General features: G+C 41.9%; 1 protein-coding gene across 1 annotated transcript in view; it reads right to left on the reverse strand.

Moving 5' to 3' along the window:
* Positions 1-8,586, reverse strand: part of erc2 (ELKS/RAB6-interacting/CAST family member 2) — a 28,908-nt gene extending 20,322 nt beyond the window's left edge. Inside the window, exon 1 of the mRNA XM_076111158.1 lies at positions 7,909-8,586. Within this exon, the coding sequence (XP_075967273.1) occupies positions 7,909-8,586 (678 nt within the window). The remainder of the gene's footprint in view (positions 1-7,908) is intronic.
* Positions 8,587-12,666: the final 4,080 nt, after the last annotated feature.

The raw sequence follows: 12,666 nt of genomic DNA on the forward strand, positions 1-12,666 counted from the left end.
CTGAGGTTGTAGGGTTTGTGGTACCGCAGGGGGAAGGAGCACCACACACATTCGGATTGACACAATTGAACAAACTTATCACTCTTGGAAGTTTATAGTTTATAGGGGAACATATGAGGGTTCACAAGGAGTTCACTTCCTTTCAGAGGTTCGAAGGAGAGGAGGTTGTAATGGCACAAAGGGATTGCCAGGTGAAAATACACGCCACACTGAAGGTGACTCTATGTTGTGCACACAACACGTGGTGCAAACATAGGGACAAACCTTGGTTCTCCTGGCATCCAGCAGCTGCAGAGCATGGGCAGAATGAACAGAAAAACAAATGCATGGTAAAAACAGAGCGTCAGAGCGTCAGAGCATGATGCAACAGAGACGGATGATCAACACAAACCAGCCAGAGATTTTAAATGAAAGACACCCATCAGTCTGTCCAGCTGTCTCGAAATCATCCTTCAGCCCTCAGTCACAACTAATTATAGTCACAATATACACACAGGAAAAATATTACTTGTTGAGATTACCTTTCTGGAAAATGATGAAGATAAAGTTTTAAACGGCATTGACATTAATAACTTGGTTTGGTGCGGTTTTATTCTGTCATAAATAATTTCCAAGTCACATTTATTTTTCTTTGGGCTTCATAAGACTATAACTTGCTGATATTCCTGTACTTTATAATGCACATACTGTATCTCACCGCCAAACATCCTGTATGTGTAAGAAAAATAATAGCTCGATCACAAACAAATACTAAATTAATTTACTAGTCAGATTCATTAGCTAGTTAATAAATCGGCCACTACTTTTAGAACTGATTAAAAATGTAAGTAACTTTCAAGCAAGAATGCTTAAAAATGCATTTTCTGATTGCAGCTTCTCAAACATAAATATTTGTAAATTCTGTCATTTACAGACCAAACAATTAGTCGAGAACAGAATCGTGAGATGAATCCATAAATAAAACAGTCATCAGTTGCAGCTCTGATTTATTGATGCTATTAACGCCGCAGGATAAAACAGCAGCACATTAATCTTGAACATAACTAAAGGACGAATACCAAAGTAAAAAACTGAATCTGTTTTTCCATCGCTCTAACATATCTTGTTGGCTCTCTTCCTCAGTACAGAACAGACAGGATGGAGGGCAGCCATACGCCTTCTTCCAATGCCCTGAGACTGTACAGGATAGTGTACACATGTGCTCCTCAAACCATCAGGGGGCAGTGTTTGTATTAGATAGAGGAGCTGATGAATTGTTCTGCTGACTGCAGGACTGCTGCCATCATCAACAGTTCTGGTCACACTCACTTCCGAGAGTCAGTGCCATTTGGGCCGGCAACAGAAACCACTTAATATGTCTTAACTTCTCAATTTCACACTGAGTGTACTCTCGCTCATTTACCTTCTGTCACTCCTACTGTCACAATAAAGAACGGGTCTATACACTGTCAAACCTCCCTTTGTTTTTTACTGATAAACAAGTTTCAATACAACAGCTATATTCCTCATACATGTGGAATAGTCCTTATGATAATATATAGAAAGTGTATAGAAAAAAACATACATACTGTAAAAAAGTATAGAATAGGCTGCTGCAAATATTGGCCTGCTGCTACCCTACTTGTGCTAAATCCATTGAATATTCAAACTGTTAAAACAACCCTTTTCTCTCTCCTCATATCTTCTCTCTCTCTAATCTCACCTGACACTGGTCCCTCTCCCGTCCTCATCCGTACCCCTCTCTCTGTCCTGATCAATAACCTGCTGTCTTGGAACTAAACTGCAGCGATTCCAGTGCATAATTGCACTGTGGTTTAAAAAGACTGTATGGCCTTTCCTTCCGACATCTACAGCAGAAAAAAACTGTCCCAGTTCCTCTGAGTCAGTCATGACTCAGCGGATATTGGCGTTGTGGTCACCGTGACTCAAGAGAAGGCTTTTCTTTTGCAGCGTAACCTGAAAAACAGCTTCCAGAGCTTTCACAGAGTGAAGGAGAGATGTTCAGCTACAGTGCTCCCCTTTCTAAGTGACACATGGGGCAGCCGGGGGTAACTGCCTGTCATAAATCCTTTTGTGCAGGAACACAAATTCCTTCTGAGAGTTGCAATAGACAAGAAATTGGAAAATTCTTTCAATTTCCCCCCAAAACCCCTCTCAAAATTGTAAAAGCTATATGTGCAGATGTCGGCTAATTACACATACCCAAGTATACTGTAGTGTTTTATCATGTGGAGCAAAATGTTAAATTAACACGACTAAGAGTCTACAGGTTAGCTGCTCTGTGTTCTGCACAGCAGTGCTTTCATACTGCAGATACTGATCTTTTGCAGATATAATGTTTACTATGTTCACAATATTAGTTTAGCAGGTAAGCATAATGTTTTCTAGTTAGCAACAGACACAAAGCTGCAGCTAAAGGGAATGTCATTAGTATCGCAGGTATTTGGTGATAAACTAAATAACTGGATAAATTTGAAATTTGACCGGATGATGGCGATATACAAAAAAAGTCAGGGTTCATCAAAGTACCTGATCCTAAAGGAAATATGAAAGTCTTTACCAAATTTCTAGATAATCCATCCAATAATTGTTGAGAAATTTCTGTCAAAACCATAAATGTCGTGCTGGAGGGAAAGTCTGGAGATTCCCAAAGTCACTAGGTTTCATCCTCTGAGGACCATGAATATCTAGACTGAATTTCCTGGCAATTCATCCATTGATTGCTGTCAGTCTGGACCAAAGTGGTGGACATGTAACACATTAACTCAAAACTACTCTGTAGATAGATACTTATGCTGGTGATATTCAAGTCTTTTACCAGGCTGCACAGGCGAGAGCAGCTATATGCGTCTCCTGTATGTGTGTGTGTGTGTGTGTGTGTGTTAAGAGAGAGTGGGAGTTTGTATCCGACAGATGGACGACAGCTCCAAGGCGCTGAGTCAGAGCAACCTACTGCTCACTGCATCCCTAATCTCAATGTTGTATGTCGTGATGTCTGACAATATAGAATTACACCCACAGCCATGCCAGCAGACGTGGCATTTATTCATGTCCACTCAGCTGAAAGTAAGGTAGAGAGCGCTCTGAATGCAGACTTAAGTAACACTGAATTCTGAAATATATTTTCTTTATAGTATTTATAAGAGTTCATCCAGTGCGCAGAGGAGCATTTAATATATTTCATTCATATTCATATTCTTGTTTACTGATCACTGCCCAGTTATGCTTCCTTTAATTAAGTGTCACTGTGAAGGGTAATATTAGGTGCACACACACAAGTATTGACTAGTATTTACAGCATAAGGTCTGTAAAAGATGGCACTCTAAGCCCCACCAATAACACGGATGATAATGAGTCTTACTGTTAAATTTTACACCAAAAAAGACCACCATGCACTTTGAGTATACATACAGTATCTAAGGAAAGTATACTTTTTCTTCAAAAGGGGAACTGCACTCACTTTACACATAAAGTCTGTTTACATTAGCTACAACTAGCATAACAGACCTGTGTCTGAACTGCATTGTGGGTAACATTGGCGGCAATATTCAACAAGAAGAACGCATTGGCATAAAAAAGTCAATATCTATGGTTCTTCAGCATTCATTTTGATGTATTTCGTGGCGATTTACACCTGGGTGTACACATTAGCATGGCAGAGACAAGCACACTGCATATGTTGCCTACTGTACGCCTTGTATATTTATTCTAAACCTCACCAGGTAGTTTTGTCAACTAAACCTAACCAAACAAAACTGAAAAAAACTGAAAATAATAATAAATAAACAGAAAAATTCTACTACTGTAAATCTTTCTGTCAAAAAGCCTGTCGACTAGCTAACTATTGCTAAATGATGAAAATAGACGCTCTGTATATTTTTTTCCGAGAATCCAACAGCGTTACGGAAGTGGGACAGCAACCTATATGTCATCAGCTGTAAGAGGACAATACAGGCTGCACACACACAACAACACATCTGTTAGGCTCTGGCATGTGCTCTGTGAATCACAGCTACGTGATTTAATACTATTTATTTAATCTTTCCCTTCACACGGATGCAAAACACTCAGTGATATACAACCTCACTTCATCATTACCCAGACGCTGTGTAATTTCACTGGAAATGTTGCATGAGAACCAGACAGCCAGCCTAGCAGTTCAGCCAATCAATATACCATTCAAATAGATATAAAGGCCGACTTTCATCTACAGCCATGTTTGCCAATCAACACCTTTCAAATTACAAAACCACTCTCACGCAAGTATGGATTCAAAATAATGTTTGGGGTAAACACCCTTTGGTTCAAGCAACCTTTTTTTTTTTCCTATTTGAGTTCATGAAAGCACGTCGCAGTGGGCATCCCAATGTGGGAAAGTGGAGAGTCACTCAAAGCTCCAAGCCATGCAGAGCAGAGGAACAACAAGGACAATGATCCTTAATGAGCTGCTACACACATTCATGTGGAATGTGATACTGCTAACATCAGATAGAGGTATAGACATAAAGACACACAGCTACACAAGATACAGTTAGCCATCAGGAACACGTATACATACTCTTTTTCTTAGAACACTTTGGTTTCACAATCATTTCTTTTATCCATCATTCCTGCATAGCTTGTGTACTTGTTACAAAACACAAACACAGTTAGCATGTCTAATTTGTTCATTTTGCCTATAAGATGTCAAAGAGCAGTAAAATCTAGCTTTAACGCATTGTCGACATGTGGACTTGAGGAACGGGGATCAAACTGCCAACCCTGCAATTAGTAAAAAAATATCCATTAGCTCTTTAGACGTTTCACATGATACTTCCTGTGCTCACTTGAGCTCCCCTTGTCATGACATCGCCGAAAAGATCAATACTGATGCTGCAAGCTTGTTTGCCACCAACTGAAGAGAGCTTAATATCAAGTCAACGTACTGTGTGGGCTGCACACCTGCTGCATCACCATACATATGAATCATATGTGCAAATGACTAAACCTCTCCCACAAAAAAATACAGACTGGTGGTGATGACTAAACCTCAGCACACACACATTACCAGCTGGCACAACAAAGGGAAGAAGCCTCTCATCACAAACATCCCCGCCCACATGCACACCACAGACTGTACGGTACACACATACTGTATGTGCATCCACATGCACATTTATCCACAAGGTGCTCAAAGTAGACCCAACCCCTGACACTTTACTGAGACACAACGGCCCCACCCTGACCACATGTTCATCACACTTTTAGTGCTCAGTCGCACGTACCAATCGCTAGCTCACAGTAAGGAATACAAATAAAATGTCATGTTTGACTCTGAGGCAAGGTATCCATCCATGCACGGACAGAGCAGTGTGATACGGGAAGCTCAGCCTCCATTTTGGGGATTGCGTTGATGAAGGCTGACTGGGTGGCTGAGCAGCAGTGGTCATGACTCAGTCAGATATGGTCCGCTCTCGCTCACACACTTGCCTCCAGCAGATCTTGTCCAGCTTCAGCACGACAGAACATTCTGCTGAATTCAAGTCAAATGGATCAGCCGTATATATATATATATATAGCAGCCTGAACCATTTGCATAGTAGATTCAAAATGTGCCTCACAAAACAGTCCTACACTAATGACTACCTCTAATCATGACCATCGACCGTGTTGATTAAAGCTCTGCAGGCTACGGTTGGTATTTCACTCACAGTGGAGTCAGTGCTTCACAAAACAAAGGAAAGACAAACTGATGAACAAATGCTTTTCCTTGTTTCAAATGAAGCACACATTCCAAGGTCTTATCTTTCACAAAATTAATAATGCATGGTATTTGCTCAAGCTAATAGAAGCCCGAGGCACCTGATGCAATTGTAAAAAGTGCCATAAGACAGATTTAATGATTGGCCTGAAATTACTCCATTATTAATGAGGCAATTTGCTCCTCAGTCAGCCTCTCAAACCATCCCACCGTTAAGTATACGCACACCTACGTAAGAACGCGTCACAGCCCAGAAATCAAGATAGAAAAGACCAATTATAGCAACAAGGCACATCCCCCTTTTATTAGCCGACATACTTCATTAATGAACCCAAATAGGAGGGACATAAATATCATTCAGAGCGAACACTGACGGACAAGGCTGGGAATAGAAAAAGTCCTCTCTTTGTATCGAGCACAAAGGCATGAAAGCCCACACTGTACAGCTTTTATATTCTGCCGGACACATTCAGCTCCTACAGTGTGTGACGCCAAACTAAAAATATATACAAGGATTCACGTTGTGTGATGAATAAGGAATAAATGAAATGATGAATGGCTCGGGCCCTGTCAGTGGCAATGCATGGTTTATCTTGAACAGGCACATTCTCCTCTTAAACACTGTCCCTACACATTTTCATGAATCATAACGACATAAAAGAATCTGAGTACAAGCGGCTCCCCTCTAGGAATCACCAGCAGGTAGAACTGTGAGGCAGAGTGCTCGACACCCTTCCCTTCAGCAGCACGACACTGCTTCAGGGATGAGGTGGCAAACGGCAGCCTCTTCAACCTCCAGTCAAATCAGGTAAGCCACAAACGACTAGAAAAGGGAATGTTCATACACAAGAATACAAGCAGACATGCACAACGACAAGACGGGTCTCTGTTATTAATGGTCACCTACTGTGACCTTGAAGGGTGAAGAGACAGTGTAGAGTAATGAGCGGCCTGCTCAACTGGCTGCTCAGTGTCTGACGGCATCACTCAACCAGACAGAGCGAAACGCAGACAGACCGGCAGGAAGACCACATACTGCCGGCTAAACTCGGCCTTTACGTTGCTCAAAGTGTGGTACAATCAGCTGCATCACGCAACAGAACCGCCTCAAAACACAGAACGCTGTAGAGCTCAATCTAGTTAGTCAAGCAAAACGCTGACCTATTCCATAATCTACCTCAGTGTGTGCTGCAGCTGACATATCAAACTGAACCATGGTTCTGTCTGGTGACAGAGAAGAACTATATTCTCATACTGAAAGCAAGTGCAGCAAGTGATGATTGGCTGATTTTATATCTGCGTTATTTCCATTGTGAGAACCTTATTTTCACTTGACTTTATGCGCGGGGCAATTTAGTGATGAAAAACAGACTGTTGTTTACTTGAAGATGGTGAAGGCCAGATTAACAGAGGTAGACAGCGAGAGATGATCACAGTCAGAGTAAGTGAAGGAAAGACAGTAGAACTGGGAGGAGAGCGATAGATTAAGACAAAGAGTTTTTAAGCATACTTGACATGTGTCTCTGGGTCTTGTGCCTACTCTTGTCACTTACTGATTTAACTGGGCCATGACTAAACCCCCACATTGAAGCAAGCAAAACATATTTTGACATGTCACACTCTTATGCCAATCTGATAAAAACCTTTCAAGCCAAACTATAATCAACGTTGTGGCCAGATTGCATGCAGAAGTTACAATTCACCAGTTGGCAGTATCATTGTTTCTTTTCAGTTAATCATTAAACAACTAAGAGCAAGTTTTCATTGTCAGAATTATGGATTATAAGATGATTTCATACAAGGCACGATGCTCAGCATATTAGCTTGTGTTTCAAAAACTAGATAAAAGTTTTTTTTGTATTTGGCTCAAGCGATCTCTCCGTCATTGATTCTGTACTGGAGTTCTATGCGAGGAGAGTGCGTGTTAAATATTTATGTGCACAAAGACCTCTCTCCAGAAAGGTTTCAACAAGTACCGCAAACATCACGGACTGCATTAATTCTCTTGAACTCCCGGACCGAGGATGACAGCGGTCTATTGCAGAGAAGTGAATGGTGAAAGCAGAGACGCACAGATCAAAGAAGACAATAGAAAGACAGCTGAGTAGCAAACTAAAATTCACTGCAGTCATGAGTGGATTATGACAGTTGAGAGGGACGGTCTCACCTGGTTCTCCTCATGATTGACTCTCATCTGCTCTTTAAGGATTGATGTGCGAGCCGCCTCTTCTTTCCTCATGATCCTCTCCTTCTTCAGCTCAGGACTCCAGAAGCTTTTGATGCTGTTCGTGGAAGATCCCAACTTACTGTCCTTCAGGTCAAGCTCCCGGCGCAGCAGCTCATTCTCCCTCAGCATGTCCCTGAACTGGACCTGCATCTCCAGCAGCTCCCCACCACTGCCCCGCACCGCCTGCCGCAGCAGTGCAGAGGGCACCCCCTGGTGGTGGTGGGGGTGGTGGTGTAGCATGGAGAGGGAGCCCAGGTCACTGTAAGACAGAAGGTCACCATGGGGAAGCCCCACTGAAGCGATGTTTGGACTGCTGCCCATGGCTGTGACGCGGCCCCCGTACATGGCCCGGCTGGTGGCCCGACCCAGAGTCATAGTGCCTTTTGGGTAGGTGGCAGTGGAGCCCACGCCCTCGTGGTCGCTCAGGTACATGGGCCCCGAAGTGGCATAGGCAGCGTTGAGTGACTGGATGTTCTCCATGGAGAGCGTCTTCCCCCCCGCACCACCCCCGCCCCCGCTGTTGGCCCTCCGATGGCCCAGTCTGGGGGACCTTGGCAGGCGCGGGGACCGTGCGGGGCTGCTCTCTATATGGCCTACAGCTCTGGCACTGCCGTACATGTCCTGTGAATCGGCGGTGTAGCCACCAGAGGGGTCCTTAACAGAGGTGCGCTGAAGTGGGACTGCTGTGACCCTCTGAACTGCACATGGGTGACTTACTTCATTCCTTAATGGTGGGAACACATCAAAGTCAGATCTGAGGAGACGGGAGAGAAGCACCCGTTAGATGGCTAACACCTGTTTGTGTGTCAGATAAAAAGGCAAAGAAATAAACGCATTCACTTTAAATAACTACACAGTACAATTCCCTTAGATACTGTGTAGAGTAAAACAAACTGATTCGGCCTGCGAGATGCTACGGTTGAAGGAATACATATTTATATTTGCTTTAACTGTTTTAGTCAACGTCAGCGGCAAATTGTCACATTTTATGTGGCTCCTATTTCTCCTAGATAACATTTATTTACATCCAATTAACACTTCTACTTCAGTCAGGAAAGACAGCATTTTAACCACAGCTAAATAATAAACTCATTAAAACACAGGACACATTATTATATCTGTTCTAATACATGATGGCCAATTGTTTTATAACAGTAAATGAAATGATAAATAATGATACCTACGAAGTAATGACAAAATGCACGAGATGGTTGTGTTCTTTCTACAGTTAATTCCCTTCAAATGTATCAGGTGGTTATTAGTTTCTATAAATGCATAAGACTGAATTAGCGGTTTATGCGAGTATGATGTTTGACTCTGTGGCTCCCTGCTTGATCAGCTCTTTTCATATGTTCTGTAAAGAACACCGTGATGTTTGGATACAGCGTTTATGACTGTAATAAGTGTTGGAAACTGAACCAAAGTGAAAGAATATCAACATTTCAGAAATGCACAGAAACACAACAGCTATGCTACAAAGAGCACCTGAATACAGCAACATGCACCTCCTGTGTTGTGCCAAACAACGCAACCATTACAATGTCCCCAACTCAATGCAATACAAATCAATTATAAAAGACAGCTAACATAATTTGGCCCATGGCATATGACATAAAGTAGTCCTCTGCAGCATTGCCTCATAAACACATAAAACCTTCTCATTAAAATAGACAAGGGACTTCCAATGATTTTATAACCAATGATGTTATGCAATTCTCAATGCACTGTACAGACTTTCCAGCCACAACTTTAATTAAATTAGCATAACTCAAAAGATTCTAGAGCCTGCTGGCTAATGAGGAGACAATTATATGGGAGGCTTCATTTTTAATGTTGTAATAACGGTTATGCCATTTCATGCCACCTCAAGCTTCGACAAAGCACGAGACATACCACAGTTTGTAATATGTGAAAGCTTGAGGTTACGCACCGCGACAGTGTCATTGTTACATTATGGTAGGTGTCTTTTTAGGGAAAATACAGAAAAGCAGTTTAACAACAAGTGTTAGAGACAAAGACGCTGACGGAGGTTGTTAGTATTACAGGCTGTCTGGTGATGAACATTGGAGCGTCTGTGGGACAAAATAAATGTGACTCTTCCATCAAAGTGAACTCCGTTACTGTCTCTCCTCAGGTGACACTTGCTGCTCAGACCCAGTTGCCATGGTGACTATGCCTGGGCTAACCGAGATGAAGCACCTCGGTCTTCTGACATATAACGGCTGCAGAAGTTTCCAAAAAATCGTGGCCAAATGTAGATGGTGTGTGTGTGTGTGTTGCAGCGGTGCCAATGCGACGCGACAGCCTGTAGGCTTCATGGGAGCTGTTTTTAACTTCATGTTTATTCTTTTCTTTTCCTTTTGAGGGACGGATGAAATGACAATTCATGGCACGTAAAAAAAAAAATGTGTCAACAGGTCTCCTCTGTGTATACAATCCGGTGAGACTTTGGATGACAGGAACACTCAGTTGCACTCACTGAAGCATCATCTGTGTGGAAATACTTTGCCAGGAGGGCAATCACTGCAGCCTGGCAGCGGAGGTCAGACAGGACACTGTCGTCTGTGTTAGTAATATTAAGTAAAAGGTGTCTGGCTGGATGGGAAAGTACGAATATAAAATGGCAGAGCAAATCACCCAGAGTTTGTTTTAAGTCTTGGGCAGAGAATGTGTTACGATTCTACAGTCAAAGCCTAAAAACGGTATAAAACAACTTGTTTGTTTGTCTTTAGTTCCTCTGAGAGACACTGGCAAATTAAATTACATTTTTAAATATGCAGACATTAGAACAACAAACAATGTCGCTCTTATCTGGCCAGCTTGCTACATCAGGTCTGTGAAGTCTGGTTGGTCAATGTTTTAGGAGAAAGAAAAACTGCACTCAGCAATGACCAGAACAGACAAAACAACATAAACGTCTTATAATAATCTAGAATCGCTGTTAGTTTAGATGACTCATCTCATTTTTAGGCCCGTTTGCAGCATAAAGCACAGCATCCTGTGAAGCATCTATATCAGTCAGTGTTTGTTAAGATCTATTCCCTTTAACGAAGCTGTTCTGTGTTCATGTGTTGGTATCATTTTTAGGCTTGATCAATGTCACCACTGTTGTTGTTTTGTACCTCTTTAATTTCACTTATCTTACCTTGAAAACCCTCTTATTAACGCTGACAGCTGTGGTATTCAACTTCAGCTCTGATTCATTTATGTAGCTGCCTTTGTAATTGTGAATTACAAGAAAACCGTGTAATGTGATGTTGGGAAAAGTTTAAAATATCATGCCAACTGTGCCGGTGCTGGTGGGCCAGTGATCTGGGATGTGAGCATGTGACCACAACTTTCACGCTTTTAATTCCAGCTCCATCTTTGTTGCATGTCGTGCCCCTCGCTCCTCGTTTCCTGCCAATTTCAACTGTCAGCATTTTAATATAAGGCACATACTGTATGCCAGAAAAATTATCTTTTTAATTAATCATGATGATGACATAAGCTAAACCGAGTAAAACTGCATTGTGTTAATGACCAATGTTCCCGCTTGAAAGAAATGCTCAACACTACATACATGGCTTCCACCTTAGAAATAAACAACACACATCAAACATATTCACTTAACTGCTGTTGTCTTTCCTTTGTTTCGGTGTTTCTGTTTTCTGTCCACACAGCAGCATACACTCTAATCACATGTGCCACAATCCAAGATTTGACAGATTAATTTCCTGGAGCTTTGATATTTGCAGTGGAATGGGAATACTGAATTGGTTTGATCAAAGAAGTTAAAGTATCCAGTGTAGGGCTGTCTGATGATTATTAAAACAATTCATCATTTAGTCCATACAATGTAGGACTGCTTTTAGCAGATTATAACAGAGTGAAAAAACAGCAAATCCCAAAACAAATAGTTTGTGTTTTTGTTGGATAAATGACTTAAAAGCAGTTTCAGCAATTTTCTCAATTGAGTAATGAATTACTTGACTAATTGCATCAGTACCAGTACAGTGGGCATCTCGCACACACACAGCACCACAGCACAGTCCTCAGTATGCCAGGCAGAGGGAAAAGACCAAAATGCAATAAGAGGGTATCATCTTATTGCAGAAGCTGATAATACTGGAGCACCACAAGGGATGCCAGCTGAGAAGGCCAATTGTAATCCTCCACCCCACCCCCACTCAACAGTTAACTTTACAAAGGATATGTATGATAAATAGAGTAATGGTGCATAAAGCATTACTGCTGCTTATTATTACTTAGATACTCTGTTTTTTAAAACTCATGGCCAATGTCCTACTTTCATTTCTGACCAGGCCTCATACTCACACTGCTCAGGTATTACAGTAGGACAGCAAATGCCAGTATAGGCCATGAAGAAATGATCACTGGCAATTCAGAGAGCAGTGGTGCATTATCAGCGAGGAGCATACAGATGTCCTGACAGAAAGATTTCACCACAGGCGATGCCGAGTCTGCGGGGTCAGGGAGACCCTATTTCTATAAAGGCGATCATGACATTTTGAAAGCCGGCATGCAGACATTTTGTTCCTATCCTCTAACAAATATGAAGAAGACTACTAAACCAGGGTTCTGTGACAGTGAGAACGTGCTTTTGAGGCCAGAGCACATGTCTAGGGCATACAATGGGCATTTTTTTTCTATATATAGCCTTTACAATGGGTTGAGAATAAAGAAAAGAAGTGCCAG

This window comes from Anarhichas minor, unplaced genomic scaffold, assembly GCF_050575085.1.
Source record: "Anarhichas minor isolate MPS153535 unplaced genomic scaffold, ASM5057508v1 ptg000043l, whole genome shotgun sequence".
Lineage (NCBI taxonomy): Eukaryota > Metazoa > Chordata > Actinopteri > Perciformes > Anarhichadidae > Anarhichas > Anarhichas minor.